Genomic DNA, 19577 nt, shown 5'->3' on the forward strand with positions numbered 1-19577 from the left:
AAGAAAGGGGAGCCTGTTCTGAGTGAGGGCTCCTCTGGAGCCAGCGCTGGGGCTGGATCAGCCTTTTTGCACTCCTTTGGACAGGGGAGAGGGTCTGGACAAAATTACTTCTAACTCCTTAATGGATTATATGAAGCCAGAGACCTTGGCCTTATCCCTTCTGGAGCCACTAGCACAGGCACGGATGGCCTTCTTGAAGGTCAGTGTCACTGTCACAAGCTAGTTTCCTGCCTTGTCTCCATGAGTCTCTATGTCTTTCCCCACCTCCATTGACCCTTCTATTGTTCTCCCCACCACCTGGAGCCTAGAGCTCTCTGGAGGGAAGCCTCCTAGTGCCCCCACGGCAGCCTAGAAGAAGGTAGTAACATCAAACCCAGCAGTCAGCGGTCTCCTAAGACAAGCTGTGTTACTGGTACTGGCCATACATACTGATTTACCCAGCTCTGCCTGTGCTAGGTCCTGTGTGGCCTGGGGTTGCGGGCGCCCTCTCTCTCTGGGCTTTGGTGTCCCTTTCTCTAAAGGGGGGACCTTCAAGATCCCCCAGGACTTTGGAGCCCCTCTCCCTCTCTATTCCTCTTTCCTTCCCTCTGGGGCTGTGTCTCTCTCTCAGACTCTGTCTCCCTGATATCTCCGAGTAGGTCTCTCTCCTTCTCTCCATGCTTCCCTCAGTTGACGCCCATCTCTGTCACAGGCTGCTCTCCCGTCTCATCTCCAAGAATCTCAACGCCTTTTCCCACCTCCAAATCCTCTCTCCTCTCAGATGGCTTCCGCCCTCTCTCTCCTGTATGGTTCTGTCCCTCTCCCCAACTCCTGGCTCTCCTGCCCACTCCTCCCCCAAACCTCTAAGTGGTTACCTTGAGAACTTGGGGAGAAAGCCCCTGATCCAAGATGGGCACCCATAGGACGAGGGAACCCAGGAAAGTGGCCATGACGAGAGAAACCAGGGGTGCCAGGGCAGATGCCATCTATTCTTCTGCTTCCTGCCTCCCATTCTGGTGGGCATTATACACACACAGTCTCTTCTCTTCCCAGAGAACAGGGCCTTCAGGGGCAAAGGAGCATATCTGTCTCTGAGCCCAGCATGTGCCTGGCACTTGTAATCCCATCTGCTCCACCGGGGTGACTGGCAGAGCTCCCCCAAAGGAGGTCTCCTGGAGGCTCAGGCCAGAGAAGCCCCCGTGGGCTGGGCTTCAGTCCCCAGCCGAGCCAGAGCACCCCAAGCTTACTCTCTGACTCTCACAGTCCTCACAGCGTGTCTGGCCCTGTAGAATCAGGAGACAGCAAGGAAGTAAGAGAGGCAGCCCCTCCTCCTCCCTCCCCTCCTGCCGGCCCAGACCTGCCATCCTCCCAGGAGCTGCCTCTAACAGACACTGGTGCCTTAAATATGCAAAGAGCTGCCTAGGAGTGCTAAGATCTTGCAGCCCCAGACCTCCCTTCAACAAGGCTGAGCTGGACCAGGGGCAGCAAAACAGAGGGAAGAGGCTTGGTGACCCTTGGGAGACCTGATCTGAGGAAGGGGCAGGAGAGAGACCCAGGCCACAGTTGGACAAGCTCACATGTCAGGGCATGAGGCTTTGGGGGAGAAAAGGTACCTTTCTCAAGCACCTACTGTGTGCTAGAGGCGTCCATCAGTGCTTCTCAAACTTGACTGTGCACCAGAATCCCCTGGAGGGCTTCTTAATATCCAGCTTGCTGGCCCTACCCCCAGAGTTTCTGATACAGTAGGTCTCCGATGAGGCCAAGAATCTGCATTTCCAACACATTCCTAGATGCTGCTGCTGCTGCCCCAGGGACCACACTTTGAGACCCGGCGACACATACTCTTTCTAATCCTCCTACCAACCCTGGGAGGCACCTGTTCTGACCACCCCGTTTTAGAGGTGAGGAGACTAAGGATCAAAGGGGAGGGGCCTTGCTCAGGTGAGAATGACCCAGCTTCTGGCAGCAAGTCCGTGCCACTTCCACCACATGAGGGGGACTCCTCAGAGAAGGTCCCCAAAGAAGGCAGAGGCAGGCGTCCTGGAAGGAGTGAGGGGGGACAGTGGGGTGACATGGGACCGGGGTGTGTGGAAAGGGCCTCTTGGAGCTCAGGGGCCCAGCCCTAAAGGAAGGACCTGCCCTTCCCCCTTCCTCCTACCTCTCCTTCTCTTCCTCTCCTCCCTCCTCTGGGTCCCCCCTTTCCCCTCCCCCACCCTTCGCAGACTCTGGCTTCAGTTGTTACTCCAACAGGGCCGCGTCTCCAGCCTCCGAGCCACACTGGAGACACGTGCACTGTAGAATACACCTGAGCCTGGTCCTGGCGCTCCCCCACCCCGTCCCCTGACCTCCCTGATGAGCTCGGCCCCATCCTGTGGGCTCCTTCCCTCCAACATTTACAAACAGCTCCTCTCAGGCCCCTCACCATTTCTAAGCCAGTCTCAGCTTTTACTCCAGCTCCTGCCTCCTCCAAAATGCCCTTCCAATCGTCCCAGGCCCCCCTGGATTCCTCAAGGGCTAGGTTTGGGGTTGGATGAAGGAGAAGGGGAAGGAATTGGGGAAGGAAGGCAGGAATTGTATGAACAGTCAGCTCTCCGAGGACCTGACTCGCTGGGCCCCCTCAGTCCCTAGCACAGGGTCTGGGGTGAGGAAAGGATGGGGTGAGGGAACAGCAGAGTCGGAAGAGGGAGGGAGGGCAGAGCCGAGTGTGTGAGGGGGAAGATGGCCTGGGGGGGGGGGTGTCCAGGACAGGCTCAGGGCTTCTCCCCTAGCCCCTCACGTCCCGCTGCCTCATCCACATGGCAGAGCCAATAGCTGCCTCCACCTCCATTGCCCACATTCTTCTCGATGCCACAGTCTTCCTCCCAAGCACATCAGTAGCATCCCCTCATCACTGCCGTCCCAAATACCTGATGCCTCTACTGTCCTTGATCCCTGGCCAAAGGCCCGTGTGGGCAGAGTTCGGCACAGCAGGCTGGCAGGTATAAGCTGGCCAGAGTCAGTCATACCACAAAAGGGAAGCCTGGGCAGGAAGGAGGTGAGTTCCCCGACTCCAGTGGTGTGCAAACAAGGACAGGGGCCCTGCTAGGGAGTCTGTGCCATGAGAAAGGACTTGATGAGCCTGGCTGGCCTTCAGCTTTGGGTTCCATGACTCTTAATGTCTTCAAACCCTCCCCAGCCTCACCCCCCTCCGCCTTCAGTGTGGGTTGGGAGCTGGACAAAGCAAGTCCAGGAGCCTCTGAGAGGCAGGCACAGTGGCCCAAGCTGGAGAGGAGGATGGAGCTGAGTGACCCGGTGGACTAGCGTCAAAAAAGAGTTAATGTCTCTCAGGAAATGATGGCTGAAGGAACAATTGGAGCCATGAATGAATGAATAAATGAGCCTCCCTCATTTGGGCCTCCCTCCAGGAACATTCTGTCATTGTTCCCTCTCTCAGGCCAATCTGAGCCTCCCACCCAGGGGCTCTTACAGCCCTGTGCTCCCCATGATGGCATGGCATGCAGAGTTGCCACTACTGTCCATCTGGCTCCCCCATCAGATTGGGGGTTCTTAGAGGGCAGAGGTTGTGCCCTATTCCTCCTGGGGACCCCGGTATCATGCAGCCTGTCACAGGTGTCAGGAGGTGTCTGCTGAGCTATAAAATGATAGCTGGACTCCTGAGTGCCCAGGGCTGTTGGGCTGTGAAGGGTATACGACATTACCAAGCAGAGGGATGGACCCCATGACTCCCGGAGGTCCCCAGGCCAGGGAGACAGCTGCACCCTTTCAAAGTCTCCCAAGTTTGGCACAGTGACTGTCTTAGAGGAGCCTAAGGTATGAGGGTGCCTTGTGCTGAGAACTTTTGGTGACCTTTCCAAGGCATCTCTGCAGGCCTGGAGGCCCTCCTGCTTCAGGATCATCTCCCAGTGCAGGCAGGGCAGGGGACAGCATGTCAGGAAGGAGGGGCTCTTCCCTGAGAGAAGCACTATCTTTGTCACCTTCTTTCATGAAGGCTCCTCCAGGCAGCCTTACTGGGTGGGTCACTTGTCCTCTTCCCAGGCCTCCTGAGAATTCCCACAGGATCAGAGTCTACAGGGTCCCAGGCCTATGGAGCCCAATCCCCAGCTTGATGAGGGTAGACTAAGACCAGGAGAGGCAGGAAAGGACTTGCCCAGGGTCTCACGTGGAGTCAGGAGGACATTGCCCCAGTCCAGAGGCCTCCGGGACACACTAGGCTCCCTCCCTGCTATGCATTGTTTGTCTTAGCGGCCCCTCCAGTTCCTCGCCTTGGCCAGCAGATGGGCTGAGCCCCTCTCCGGTGCAGGGTGGGGCTGGGTGTCTTCCTCCAGGCCAGGGACAGGGCCTCGTGTCTCTCACTCTGTGCCAGACACGGTACCCACAGTGGGAGGTAAATGCTGGATGGCACTGGCCTGGCCTAGGGTCAGTGTGGGCCTGCAGAGGGCAGGGAGGAAGGGCTAACCTGGGGAGGGGTGGCTGGGGGTGAAGGGCAGGTGGGTCTGGCAGAGCATCTCCTCCAGCACAAGACCGACAGCAGGAGACAGAGCGGCTGCCACTGCCATGGGGCTCTCCTGGCTCTGACCTGAGCTCTCTGTTTCCCTCTCAGCCTTCCTGGGTTCTCCATATCTGTCCCTCTTTCTCTCAGTCTATTCTTCTCTGGTATGTGTCTCTCCCACAACCTCACTGCTGGGTCCCATGACTGTATTTGGTTCTGTCTTCAGGGCCTGGCCCATCCCAGCTGTTCCCCAAATCCCAGCATGGGGGGTGGGGGTTGGGAGGGAGGGTGAGTATGAGAAAGAGACTGTGGGACAGAGATGAGGACCGATTCAGAGGCAGAGGGACAGACACAAGAGCCAGGAGGGGACCCTGGGGACGGGGCCGGGGAGGCCAGGCTGGCCAGGGTCTTCAAGCCTCCCCAGTCCTGAGGACAAAGCTAGAATTGGAGGGAGGAGCGGGGTCCACCCTTTCCCTCTGCACTGGCTCCTGGGCCCCCTTCCTTCTCCCTGCCCCTGCAGGAATGTGTGAGTACTTTAATTGTTCCTAAAAATAGTCCCACTGTACTGGGGGCTGGAATGAGAAATCTTCCGGGCAGGGTTCATCTCAGACGTGTCCCTGCCTCTGGGCTCCCAACACTCTGCTCCCCAGACCAGGGGGCCTTTCTGAGCCTTCCCCAACCCGTAGCTGCAGTGCTGTATTCCTCCCTCGCAGAAGCTTGCCGTGGCTCTCAGGGCCCTGGGATAGGCTCTGAGCTCCCGGACCTGCTGGAGTTGTTTGTGAAGCACCTCAGACGAGGCCACTGCTGTTCCTGCTGACACCCTGGTCCAGGCTCCACGCTCTAGATTCTTCCCAACTCTCCAACCTTCAGCCCCCAACCCTTTCATCCCCCCACCTCCAGGCCTTGGCTCCTCCTTTTCCATTTCCTGCACCAGATGTCCTCTCTTCTCCCCTCCTGTCCTTCCAGACAGGGGTTCCTAACCCTCGGGCCGCGGACTGGTACCAGGCCTGTGGCCTGCTAGGAACCGGGCCACACAGCAGGAGGTGAGCGGTGGGCGAGTGAGCAAAGCTTCATCTGCCACGATGCTCCCCATCACTCACCCTACCGCCTGAACCATCCTCCCCCTCCCCCCTCCCCTCTCCCCTCGTCCGTGGAAGAACTGTCTCCCACGAAACTGGTCTCTGGTGCCAAAAAGGTTGGGGACCGCTGCTTCCAGGCTCAGCCCAGGTCTGCTCCAGTGCCCCACCCCCGCTGTGCTACCCTGCTCCCTGGTCCTGTTCTCATCCCCACCTCCCCTCCACTGTTCCCCTTGGCAGATCAGCAAGGGCTGAGCCTCTCCACGCCACCGCTGCCCGGAGCAAAGCTCTGAGGCGCAGCCCTTCTCCAGGGAAGGGAACACTGGGGAGACACTGCAGGCTCTGGGGCCCCATGCCCTGCCCTGAACCCTGGACCTTACTGGCCCCTCCATCTCCCCACCCCAGCTTTGGTTTCCTCTTCTGCACCCCGGGCCTGGAATGTCTCTCCATTTCAGTCTCCAGGTGAAAGCCCATCTAGTCTCACCTCCTCTCTGCCTCCGTTTTTCAGATGGGGGAACCGAGCTCCAGAGAGGGGCGGTGACGGGTCCACAATTCCACAGGAAGCTGGCCGTGGGCCTCGGTCACACTGCATCATTACGCAGGGTCCCCTCACTGGGGCTCCAGAGGCAGGGCTCCTCACACAACCCACCAGCCCACCACCCCGCCCAGGCAGGCAGGCTGGCATCCAAAATCATTTGCCTTTGGAGGGCCCAGGAAGCCACAGAACAAACATCCGGAGTCTCTGGAACTTCTCCTACTCTCCCTCCTCACATCCTCATATCTCAAGGATCCGGGAGCAAGCGAGTGCGTGTACACACACACACACACACACACACACACAGACACACACACACACACAGAGCGCAGGGCCAGGTAAATATGTGAGCCCAGGAGATCTCACGTGATTGTTGTGCCTGTGAATCTGTGCAGGTCCTTCAGAGGCCTCCAAACCCTAAAAAGATGACGATGTCCCCTAGTCTCACCAGGCCTTATATAAATTTTGTCTTGGAAATGAACATTAAACTCACATTTGTGTGACTTTTCTGATTGCAAAATTCTGAATACACGCATCACAACTGACTTTTTTTCCCACTTTGAAGGGCTCTCCTGCTTTGCTAATGACCTAAGCACATGTGTGGCCTGCCCATTAGTTGTCCATAATGCATGTCCCTACAGGCCATCATGTAACCACAGCAGAATATGTCCCTTGGGTTATTAGGAGGATATCTGTGTGAAAGCATGTGGCTCTGTGACTCTGGGAGAATGTGTGTGAAAGCGTAAATGTGTGAGCACCCCTGAGGCACCATCTGTGCACGAGCCATCTGCACGTACGTGTGCCCGTGCATGTGTGATGTGGGTTGTCAGTGTCTGTGTGAGCCTGGGTGTGTGCAGCAAGTGTGTAGCTGTCTGTGGAACTGTGAGTGCACCAGTGGCTCGTTTTGTCTCCAAGCAAGTGAATGAGTTTATGGCTGAGTGTTGGCATCTGTGCTTGAGGGGGTTTGATTCTCCTGCCCCGTGGACCCTACCACCTCCTCCATCACCTCTGCCAGACCTGGGCTCACATCCCTACCCTGCCACACACCACCTGTGTGGCACTGGACAAGCTTTTCACCTCCCTGGGCTCAGTTTCCTCATCTATAAAATGGTGCCTTCTCCCAGAGCCACTGAGAAGACCCAAGTGGAACCATGAGGTCCTTCCTAAGCTGCTCCCAGCTAGGGGCTAGGTCACCTCTGTGCAAGTTACAAAGAGGTGACCCCAACCCTCTGGGCAAATGCAGCCTGAGGGGCAAGGATTGGTGGGGGAGAATGAGCTGGGTTTTAGTGCCACCCTGGCTCTGTTGGAGCCCTGTGCAAGCAAGGTACAACCTGCGAGGTTAGAAGCTGTGGCCCTGCGGGTGACCAAGAAATACCAGCTCCCTTTCTTCCTGCCCTCGCTCCGGGTGTGCAGCCTGGGACTAGAGGGTCTCTGACTCTGGACAGAGATGAGGCTCTGAGGATATCCACCCCCTCCTAACTCCCCCTAGGGTTCTGTCCCCTTCACCCACCCTCTACCCCACCCTCTCCAAAGCCCAAGAGAAGGCCCTATGGAAGCCATAAAGGGGGGACTGACCAGATCTGGGATACAGAGACCAGCTATGCTGGCCAGAGGCTCAGAGACTACCCCCCACCCCACTCTCATTGTCAGACAGGGAGACTGAGACATGGAAAGAGTCAGGGACCCTCCAGGGACACAAGTGAACCCAGTCATTCCAAGCCTTTGTCTCAAGATCTCTGTGGCTGGAGTCGGGGAGACCCAAGCTCTGGACTCTTTTGGCTCCAGAATGGAGCCCAAGGGAGTGGGTGGGTCTCTCCCGAGAGACAGGCACTTCCAGACCTGTGCTCTCAGCTACTGGGGTGGATCTCCTACCCATCCCCACCCACCCCACTGGGGCCAGATCCGCTACTGGTGTGATTAACCAAATTATGGCATTTTTTTCTTGAGCAAATTGCATCGGCCTAATTGAATGAGGCTGCAGGAGCCAGGGAGAGGAGGCGGCGGGGAGCAAGCTGGGGTGGGGAGGCCCTGACAATGCCCAGCAGGGGACAGAAGGGGCGGGAGAGGGAGGGCGGAGGGCTGTGGGCATAGAACACATCATTCATTCTGTGCACCCTCTCTGTGTACCCACAGGCGCTCCCATCACACCAGGTGCCTGGCACAGGGATTTGAGGGGTGGTCTCCCCAAGAGACCACTGAGCATTTGCTCAGTGCCAGGCACTGTGTTCATTTAAAAGCACTGTTTCACGTAATCCTCCCAACCATCCTATTTTATACTTGAGGGAATTGAGGCTCAAGAGATAAAATGACTTGATAAATGTCACAGCCAGACAGGGCTGTCTGACACCATAGCTTAACACGTACCTGAGGCGTCCCACTACCGTGCTCCCGCCCTGCCTCCAGGAAGCCTTCCTGGAGAGTTCAGAGAAAGGAACAGGCCTCACGCCAGCTCATACTTGGGCCCAGACACCATTTCTGTCCCCATCGAGCGTTTCTCCTTGTCCACTCTGTGATGTCTGTCCTCCGTCTAACGGTCAGCAGCTGAGGCTGGTGCTGATCTGACACGATCGCACACACCCCCGTCCAACCACAACACACCGCGATCCCTCTCATTCCCATGCAGCACCCACTCTGTGTCATACTCACCACCTCAGAGCGACACACAGGGACACGATCACTGTCACCTTCATATGGCATGTCCCACACACTCAGTGACACACAATCATTTCACAGTGTCCACAGTGTCACACACCACTGTCACGGGGCCACACACAGTGAAACTATCACTTTTGACCTCAATCAGGGCGGTCCACCTTCAGTGTCACACACAATGTCTCAAGGTCCCCAGTGTCACCCTCACACAGCCTTATACACACAGTTCCAAGCTGGCTCTGTGTTGCACTGTCTCATTTCAGCGTCATCCAGGACCTTCTGACCTTAAAAATATCCACCTTTGGTGAAATGACATCATGTCTGAGATTTGTGTTAAAATACTTCAGCAAAGCAACCTACAAAATGGGAGAAAATATTTGCAGTCATATATCTGATAAGGGGTTAGTATCCAGAATATATAAAGAAGTCCTACAGCTCAACCACAAAGTAAACAAACAACCTGATTTTAAAATGGGCAAAGGCCTCGAATAGACATTTCTCTAAAGATGTACGAATGGCCAACAAGCACGTGAAAATATGCTCAGCAGCACTAATAATCAAGGAATGCAAATCAAAACTGCAATGAGGGGACTTCCCTGGTGGTGCAGTGGTTAAGCATCCGCCTGCCAACACAGGGGACATGGGTTCGAGCCCTGGTCCGGGAAGATCCCACATGCAGCAGAGCAAGTAAGCCCATGCACCACAACTACCGAGCCCACGTGCCACAACTACTGAAGCTGGGGCACCTAGAGCCCGTGCTCCACAAGAAGAGAAGCCACCGCAATGAGAAGTCCGCATACCGCATTGAAGAGTAGCCCCGGTTCACCGCAACTAGAGAAAGCCCACGTGCAGCAACGAAGACCCAATGCAACCAAAAATAAAAAATAAATAAATTTATTTTTTAAAAAAACAAACCGCAATGAGATACCACCTCACACTCATTAGGATGGCTGCTATTAAGAAAAAAAAGGACTTCCCTGGTGGCACAGTGGTTAAGAATCCGCCTGCCAATGCAGGCGACGCGGGTTCGAGCCCTGGTCTGGGAAGATCCCACATGCCGCGGAGCAACTAAGCCTGTGTGCCACAACTACTGAGCCTGTGCTCTAGAGCCCACGAGCCACAACTACTGAAGCCCGCGTGCCTAGGGCCCGTGCTCTGCAACAAAAAGAAGCCACCACAATGAGAAGCCCGCACACTACAACGAAGACCCAATGGAGCCAAAAATAAATAAATAAATAAGAAAAAAAAAAGTGTTGGTGAGGATGTGGAGAAATTGGACTGGTGCACTGTTGGTGGGAGTGTAAAATGGTACAGCTGCTGTGGAAAACAGTATGGGGGTTCCTCAAAAATGAAAGATTAAGTTACCATATGACCCAGCAATTCCACTTCTGGTTATATATCTAAAAGAATTGAAAGCAGGATCTTAAAGAGCTATCTGTACACCCATGTTCACAGCAGCACTATTCATAAAAGTCAAAAGGTGGAAGCAACCCAAATGTCCATCAGTGGATGAACTGATAAACAAAATGTGGTTTATTCATGCAATAGAATATTATTCAGCCTCAAAGAGGAAGGGAATTCTGACATATGTTATAACATGGCATGGATGAACCTTGAGGACATTATGCTGAATGAAATGTCAGTCATAAAATGACAAATACTGTATGATTCCACTTATATGATGTACCTAGGATAGTCAGATTCATAGAGACAGAAAGTAGAATAGTGGTTACCCGGGGCTGGGGGGAGGGGGAGATTGTTTAATGGGTATAAGTTTTAGTTTTGCAAAGTGAAAAACTTTCTGGAAAATGGCTGCACATCAATGTGAACGTACTTAACACCACTGAACTCTACATTTAAAAATAGTTAAGATGGTAAATTTTACATTATGTGCATTTTATCACAATTTAAAAATTTTTAAATAAAGTATTTCAAGAAAGGAAAATGCAAAGAGGGGTAGATGAACTAAATATGTCTAAATCTTAATAACTGCTAAATTTGGGTGATGGGTATATGGCAAGCGTATTGTATTCTTCTCCCTCCTATTGTGTGTTTAAAATATTCCATAATAAAAAAAATTGCACTCTCCCTTGACCTCACACCTCTTTGCAGCCACCATGCCTCTCCTCTGCATCCCTTCACAGTGGAAGGTCTCCAAAGGGTTGACTATGCTCTGTCTTCACCTCCACTTACCACCTGCACAGGCCATCTGGCTTCTGGCCCCACCCTGTCACCAACAGGGTTCTTGCCAGGCTTATTTAAGCACGTGGCCCAGCCCAGCACAATCTCCCTGATCCAACCTTACCTGACAGCGTGGCAGCATCCCTCCCTGTTGAACCTCTCCCCTCCCGTGACTTCTGGCTTCACCTGTCTGGTCTCCTCCACCTCCCTGGCTGCTCCTCCTCTGTCTCTTTGCTGCTCCTCTTCACCTCAGGGCTCAGTCCTCGTTCCTCACCTCTTCTCTCACTACACTCTCTCCCTAGGTCATCCCAGCAAGGTCCGTGGTTTAATAAACCAGCTCTGCCTGCTGACTCCCAAATATATCCCCAGCCTGGCCTCTGCTGCCCACTGGACGTCTTCTCCTGGATGTTTGACTTACATCCGAAACAGGTCTGTCAGCTTCTACCTCCTTGTCCTCCCCCATTCCATGAACCCTGACTTTCCCCGAGTCTTTACCCATCCCAGTAACATCTCCACCAACCATCCCTTGGTTCTTCAAGCCAGAAACCTGGCAGCCATCCTCCCTTTTTCCTTCTGGTTCACCCTCCAATTCATCAGCAAGTTCAGTCATTTCTACCTGCGAATATCTCCAACGTTTGTCCATTTCTCTCCAACTCTGCCCACCCCTTAGCCCAGGCACCACCATCTCCTGCCTAGGTGGCTGCAGCAGCCTCCAACTGTCTGCACGTCTCCTCTTGGCCCCTCCAACTGGTCCTCCGCATACACTCTGCAGCCAGAGTACAGACTCTTTCAAAATCATGGACTGGATCATGTCATTTCCCTGCCTGAACCCATCGGGCTCTTCCCATGACAGTGTCACACACAGGGTCGTGTGTTCACAGTTCACGTTGTCACAACCATTACACACAGCATCACACATCCAATGTCAGGGTCAGGGTCCCACAATATCACACCCTGGTTTTCACACACTTGATGTCACTCTGTGTTACGCCCTTGGTCGCACACTCAGACTCACCATATGCCTGGGGCCCACATTGACCATTCAGTGTCAGACACTTGAGCCCCAAACTCAGGACCACACCTGTTATTGCACAGTGTCATTCATCTGTGTTTACATAGTTCATCCACACAGTGTCACACCCTCAGTGTCACACTTGGTCACTCAGCATCACAAAATCAGTATCACACAGTATCGGTGTCACACACTTGGTGGCACATCCACTGCCTCACACAGTCTTGGACAAGTGGTGTCAGACACTTGGTATCACTCAGGGTCACATACTCAGTGTCACACGCAGTGACGCACTCACGCTTCACAAAGTATCCCAGGATTTCACAACCTCAGTATCACACAGCAGAATACCCGCTGCCCCACAATCAGTGTCTCAGTGCCACCCTCAGCATCACCCTGGGTCCCACAAGCCCCCCCCCGCCCCGCCACCTTGCTGGGTCCAGTCGCCAGAGCTGCTGCCCCATGTCAAGGCTGTTTCCTGTTGTGCTCAGAGTCCTCAGCCACTGCCTGTTCCTTCAAGGATTTCCTGTTGTCAGGGCCCCAGTCAGGCCTGGCCCAGCCTGGGATACACAGCCTAAAGCCCAAGAGCCGGCTGGCTGGCAGGAGCCCTGGGCCCCTCTACCTGCCCCTGTCCTCGCTGGGCCCGTGGGATTTTCCCCTGTTCAATCAACCTGGATCCCCCGTGTACCTGGGCTTGTGCTGTGTCACTGAAAGGAGGTGACCTCTGGGCCCTGCCCCACTCCCAGAGTGCCCAGGCCTGTGCTTCCCAGAAGGGGGACTCTTGGGCAGCCTGGACGCAGCTGTCTGCATTGTCTGAGCGGCTTGGGACAAGACCTTAGCTGGTCTGCGGGGCTTAAGGGGCTCAGACTGAAGCTGCTGGGAGCCAGAGGAGAGGGACTGGGTGTGAAAGGGTGAGGAGACAGGGTTAGGGGGTTAGGGAGTTAGGGAAGGCTTCCCAGAGGAAGCCAGCTGAGACTGGAATAGACAAGGAAGTGGAAGAAAAGGCATCCCGAGGTGGGGGCAGCAGACAGGAGCAAAGGCTTGGAGGCAGGAACCGGAGGAGACAGGTTGGCAGGGATGAAGATAGGAATGTGAGAGGGGGTGAGGTTAGGCTGCGGGGGTTTCTCTCCCACCTGCTCCCTCCTCTCTCACACCAGCACTTAGACCCCAGCTCCAGGCCGGAGCCGCAGGGCACGCCCTTCCTGGCCCTGCCTTCGAGCTCCCCAGATTGCCCCTCAAGGCCGCCAAGCCCCCTCACCTCCTGCCCCAGGCCAGCCCGCAGGAAGGACAGGCGGAGGCCAGCGCACGCTCCCCACACGGCCGAAGATAAATATTTCCCGGGAAACGGAACTTGTTCTCTCTGTGTTTACAGCCAAGGGCCAGGCAGGGTGGGGGGGAGGGGAGGGGCCAGCCAGAGGAACCTCGTCCAGCCCTGGGGCCCACAGCATCTGGCCCAGCATTGCCCCAGACCTGCTGTGTGACTCTGAGTCAGTCCCCACCTCTCTCTGAGCCTCCACTTCAAGCCCTCAAGGGGCCCTCCCTGGGCCTTGGCCTGCCCACAAGCCTGGCCCAGCTTCAGCTGCATCTTCTCTGGGTGAAAATCCCTGGTGCTTGATGCCTCCCCCTTCAGACTAGGCTTCTCTAATGGCAGGACCTGCATCTGCCCATCTCTGCCTTGTCCTTGGTCAGTCAGGGACGTGGACAGATGGATGGACAGACAGACAGAGAAACAGGCTGTGGTGGCAGCTGAGACCGCCTCCCTGGCCCAAGTTCCTGCACACCCTGGGCCTGTGCAGCCCGACAGGTGGGCCCAGACAGATGGCAGGGCCTCGGGCCCCCAGGGATGCCAGATGCTATGGCCAACTTGTTGTCAGCAGCTCCCTCGGGGCTGTGGGGCATCATGGAGGCCACTTGCTCCTGATGTGTGGAATCCAGGAGGAGGCTGGCACATCTGCCAATTAGGAGCGTTCATTTAAGAATTTTAAATATGAGCCTGGAAAGTGCTGCCTGCAGCAGCCCTTCCAGCCTCGCCCCAATACTCCCTGCATAGTAACCAGGGCTCCACTCACATGTCAGCCTTCTCCTGTGGAGACCTGGGGGCACCCTTCCTACAAGCCCTTGCACAAGCTGCTCCCCTCACCTACAAAGCCTTTTCCAACCCCCATAGCAATCCTATCGGACAGGACCAGCTGGGCTCCTGCCCTTGCCTATGGCTATCCCACCACAGGGGCCCACTTATTCACCATTGCTGGCCTCAGCCTCACTCCAGACTCTGAGAGCAAGCGTTCCTCAGACCAGGACCCAGGGGCGAAGAGGTGTTTGGAGCTGGGTTCTCAGCATGGAGCCAGCCTCCTGCAGCACGCCCTGAGTCCTTGTTCCAGGCTCCTCTCTGTTTTTGGTCCCAGTCCTGTGCTGGTCCCTGTTGCCCTCAGGAGGTCCTCTCAGAAGTGAACCACGTGGCTCTGACTATCCAGCTGATCTCTGGTCTCATCAGGGACCTTGACCCTCCCCATCCTTCAAAGTTCCAAGGCTGCCTCCTCCAGGAAGTCTCCAAGACTGCACCCAATACAGCAACTGCCCCCTTCTTAGAACTACTCCACCTGCACCAAACCCCCTCCCACAGCCACTCACATTCCATCAGGAAGCATTTATTGAGCATCTACTATATACCATGTGGGCCCAGGAGAGAAAAAGGGGACTCAGCCTTGGTTCCTACCTGCCAGGTATTTATAACTATGTGGAAAAGGATACATAGCCATTACAACTACATGGGAAATGATATATAACCGCATGGGGTAACAAGTTATCCTACTGTAAGCTCAGGGAAGCTTGGGGTTGTGAGTGCCTAGGAAAAAGGAGAGGCTGACTTGAGCTAGGTGGAGGATGCAATCTGAGAGGACTTCATAGAGGAGGTGGCATCTAATATGAGGCTTGAAAAGGGAGTAGGTGGAGAAAAAAGGGAAAGGCATTCCAGAGAGAGGGGTCAGTGCAAACAAAGTCAGGAAGAGTGGGTGTCCTGGAAGTGAGCACTGCCATGTCTGGGGGCAAGGGATGGACATGAGGAGGTCCAGCAGGCATGGCTGGCAATGCCATGACAAGGGTGTGGTCTTTCCTTATCCCATGGGCAGGAATAGAGGAGTCAATGCCAGGCAGAGCATTAGGGTGCTTAGCATGGATACCTGTATCCTTGTCCATGTCTGCCAATTCCCCAGCCCCTGCCCCAGCTGGGGCTCCCAAGCCCCCATCTAGGCTCTGAGAGCCAGCACAGAGAGGGCATGGACCCAGAGTACTCAGCTCACTACTTGGAGCTGCCTCAGCCCTGACATCCAGAGAGAGCAATGGCCCTGGCGCTGAAGGAGGATTGCAGACTGTGCCTGAAGAGCCCCTCCCCCAAGCTGGTCAGCTGGCACAGGGGCCAGGGAGCCATCCCAAGCCGGTGTGCTGAACAGACGCCCGCTAGGTGGGAATGGGTCCTGGCAGCCCTGCTCTCGTGGCTGTCGTGCTGCCAGTGCCAGGAGAACGTGCTGTACCCACAGAACCTCCATGAACACCAGCCCAGCCCTGCAGTGTACCCTGTCTCACAGAGCACAGCTGTCTAGACCTGGCTCCAAGGATCTCACCCTTGAGGGAAGCAGGGAGGGTATCAAGTCCCTCCAAGGACCTTCTCTGGGCCAGGCCTGAGGCAGGCACCTCACACATACTGTCTTTGGAACTTCTCCCAGCAGCTTTGCTGTGATTATACCCAATAATAGTGATTATGTCCAATAATGAAGCTTCTTATCCCCCTTTGACAGGTGAGGAAACTGAGGCTCAGGCTGGTTAAGGGACTGGCCCAAGGTCACACACCTAGGAAGTGGTGAAGCTGGGACTTGAACTCATGCCCATCTGACCCCACGGTCTGTCCACTGGATGAGGCCATCATCTCCCCAGGCTCTGCTCCCTCAGTGGGGCTCCTCATCAGTCTCCTATCCCTCTTCCCTCTTTCCCTCCGGCGGTCCCAATAGTTTGAGCAACACCTTAGGGTCCCTATTCTCTCCAGTCCTAAACTTTCTATGTTGCATCAACCTGTCTCTCCCCCGCAGGGCTGAGCGTGGGCCTGGGTACTTGGGAAAGGGTGCTAAGTAAACCCAGAAACAGAGCAGGCTCTGCCCAGAGGCCAGGAAGACACCTGCCATCTTTGTGGTGGGTGTGGGGCTGGGGGGCAGGACGGAGCTAAGAACTGAGGGGCTCAAAGCCCAAGATCCTCAGTATGAGAGAGGGGGCAGCAGGACCCAGGCCAAGGAAAGGCAAAGAGAGCAAATGGGGATGATCTGGGGATGCCTCATGGGGAGCGGGGAGAAAGGAAGGGCAGAACTTGAATTTGCAGGGAGCATGGCCAAGGGCCTAGGGAAAGGAGGCTGTGAACAGAGGCATAAATAAGAAGCCTGGGCCTTACTCCTTCCCTTGGGACCCAGCTCCCATTGCTCAGGATGGTTTCAGCTTCTCCAAAGCTCTCTCCCCTCTCCACTTCCTGGGAGGATGACAAATCCAGTCTTTCCTAGCGGGTGGCAGCAGCTGCTGAGACACTGCTGGCTCCCAGAAACACCATCTGTCCCAGCTCTGGGGGGAGCCCCCACCCCATGGGGAATGCCGTAACCATAAATAAATTAATAATGACTTTCCTGTTCCCCTCCTCTCTCCCCCTTCCCCAGCGCCCAGCTGCAGGCACACTCTCAGGGCTGGGCTCCATGTCCCAGCAGTGAGCCCACGCTGACCCCACTAGGCACCAGGCCCTGTGTGAAGGTCTTTTGCCATCTCACCCGAGGGCAGGGAGAGAGCAAGGGTTGGGCACGAGGTCTCCACTCTCAGCTCTGCCTCTGATTCACTCACTGTGTGACCCTGCTGGGCTTCAGCTTCCCCAAAGTAGATGAATAACAGCCCCTGCCTCCCAGGGAGGTTGTGGGGATTAAACAGGGAAGTGTGTTTAAAGCTCCTGGCCCAGAGGAGGGGCTGGTACGGCAACAGCCTCCCCTTCCTCCCAGCCAGGCCCTGGGCACAAGGAGGCTCATCTGAGGTTTGCTGTTTGGTCTGATTTCATACGCACCCCTCCTCTGTGCCAACCTTCACCACCCCCGGTCCACCCCGTTTCTGCTGCTCAAGGCCCCACGGACACTGACGATTCCTATGAGGCCCCCCAAAGGCATGGTCAGGGACTGGGATGGCACCCCGCATCTCAAAGGAAAGACACTCGCTGAGCCCTCACCAGGTACCCTTTGGAGGGCGGTGGGAGACCCAGGAATGAAAAAGGCACATCCCAGGAAGAGCTCAAGATGCTCACATGTTCAGAGGGGAAGACACACAGAGTCACATAATGGAGAAAACAGAGTGCTAAAGGCACAGACAGCAGAATGCCCCAGCGGCTGATGGCCAGGGCAGGAGAGCTCAGAGGAGGGAGCGTGAGAGGCAGGGAGGGCTTCCTGGAGGAGGGGAGGCTAGAGCTGAGCCCAGAAGGATTTGGGAAGCTGAGTGGAGGAAGAGGGCAGCAGGAGCAGTTCTAGGGAGGCAGGAGTGGATGAAGGGGGGACTGCAACCTGCCTGGGCTGCAGAGGGAGCGGGGGGGGGGGAGCATGGATGATTTTTAAGCTGAAAAGTGACAAGTTCAGGTTTTTGTGTTAGAAAGATCCTTCTGGCAGCCACATGGAGAATGGGGGCAACTGAAAGCAGACAGCCAGTGACTGTCCAGGGGAAAGATGACCAGTCCCGGACTAGGGCAGGCAGAGGGAGAGCAGGAGAGGAGTTCAGGAAATATTTAGGGCAGAGAATCAGTGGGGAATTGTTGGGTGAGGGTGGGGAGGACAAGGGAGGAGTCATGACACCCAGGTGACTTGGGAGGAGGACGAATCCTCAGGGGGAGGGAACTCTAGGGTGGAAGAGGCGGTCTTGGTGTGGGGCGACCCTAGGCTGGAGGGGGTGGGGCTGGGATTCGGCTCCAGCCTCCCAGTCCTCCCAGGGGTGGGGGCAATGCTCAGACTGACCCCCAGCTTGCGCCCCCCACCCCTCCAAGCCCACCCACTCCTCCCTCCACTGAGCTCTCACCTGCAGTGTGCCGTCTCTACTCCCTGGGGGCACTGGCTCCTGTGCAAGGAGGTCCCGGCTGGCTGCAGAGACAAGAAGGCCAGGGGCTGAGGCCTGCTAGGCCTTCTCCCCTTCTCCCCAGGCTGCCCCTCCCCCAGCCCCTAGCAGACCTGGGGCCTCCTGTCTCCACAGGTGGCCTCCTCCAGGGAGCCTTGCCTGATGGCACCCTGCTTCCCATGGCCTCTGGCTCCGGTGTATTCTCAGTCCCTCAACTCTGAGAACAGAGCTAAACTCTTTCCTTAAGCCTGGGGCTCCTCAGGAGTGGAAAACCGCATTTTTACTCCTTCTGTGTCCCCCTCCACTTCTGCTTCTCTCCCTTCACTTCCCCTCTCTAAGCCTCAGCTTCCCGTCTATAAAATGGGATTTGTAGTGCCCAGCTCACCCAGTCACTGGGCTGGGCTCCCAGCTGGGGTTGCTGTGAATCCTAAGTGAATGGGACCATACGTGGGAGTCCTCAGCCCAGTCTGGGCTCCAATCGGACACCCAAACTGCATCCTATAAGTACTATTCCACGGCTTCTCAAGGGCTGGTACACAGAAGCCACTGCCTCAGGAGCTCCTCATTCTCAGGAGCCCACTGCCTGGGTGGCATCCAGAACCCCAGCCGCTCTGGGAGGCACTGCCCAGGGGCCGGCTGTCCCTCCCCACCCCCATCCACAAGCGTACCCAGGCATCAGACAGGCACAGGCGGCGGGATATTCTGAGCCTGGCTTCATTCCCGTCAGCTGCTGGCCGCTATGCCAGCCTGGTGCGGGCGCGGGGGCTGATTTGATTTGGCAGCTTCGGAAGCGTGTGATGGGGATGGGGAGGGGGAGGGGGGATGAGACACCCATCCCTGCTAGGAAATAGCCTCAGGCGCTCGGCGAGCTGGGGAGGTTCTGGGTTCCCTGCCTGGTGCCCCTGTCTTCTCACTCAGGCTCTGGACACCTGCCCGTGACTGCTGGAATCTATGGTTTTCCTTAGTGGTGACCATAGGTGTGACAGTAGCTGCACCATAGGGGTGATAATAGCTGCACCTAGCGTGTGGATGCTTGTGGCAAGGTGTCTGGTTGTCCAACGTGTCCCTGTGTCCTGTGGGTGTCTCCCTATTCAGCAGTGCCTTCAGCTGGGCCCAAGTGTTGTCCAGGATGCATGGCTCTGGGGGGGATGGGGGATGATGGTCTACACGGGACCATCTCCCAGGGCGACTGTGGCTCCATGGCTGGGCCTTGACGGGGGACTGTCTGCAGCCCAGGGCATGGCAAGGTCGCGCATGCGCCTGCGTCTACTGCAGGGCCTCGTGCGCATTGGCTCGCCCAGTTCCTTCCCTCTGTGCGATGACCCCGCTAACCCAGCCACGTCCGGCAGAGGAAATGATGCGAACCAAGATAAGTGCCTGACCTCAGGGTCCATCCCTTTTGTCTGAAAGCCTAAGCCTTCTTTACTTAACCCTGGTCTCCAATGGTCCACCCACCACCACCGAATTGCCCTAGGACAGCCCCTTCCCCTGCCCCTGAGAAGAAGCAGTGCTAGTTTCACTTGATTCTCACTGCCCCCCAGG

The 19577-nt window shown here is 56.0% G+C and overlaps 1 protein-coding gene across 3 annotated transcripts in view; it reads right to left on the reverse strand.

Annotated features, from left to right (window-relative positions):
- The window catches only part of PDE2A (phosphodiesterase 2A), a 92348-nt gene that overhangs the window by 36155 nt on the left and 36616 nt on the right, over positions 1-19577 (reverse strand). For 2 of the 3 annotated variants that reach the window (XM_067038829.1, XM_059068971.2), the window contains one exon: positions 18000-18061. The exons of the other annotated variant lie outside the window; for it this stretch is intronic. In XM_067038829.1, the coding sequence (XP_066894930.1) occupies positions 18000-18061 (62 nt within the window). The remainder of the gene's footprint in view (positions 1-17999; positions 18062-19577) is intronic. 3 annotated transcript variants of the gene reach the window in all.

Source organism: Kogia breviceps, chromosome 7, assembly GCF_026419965.1.
Source record: "Kogia breviceps isolate mKogBre1 chromosome 7, mKogBre1 haplotype 1, whole genome shotgun sequence".
In the NCBI taxonomy this organism is placed as follows: domain Eukaryota; kingdom Metazoa; phylum Chordata; class Mammalia; order Artiodactyla; family Physeteridae; genus Kogia; species Kogia breviceps.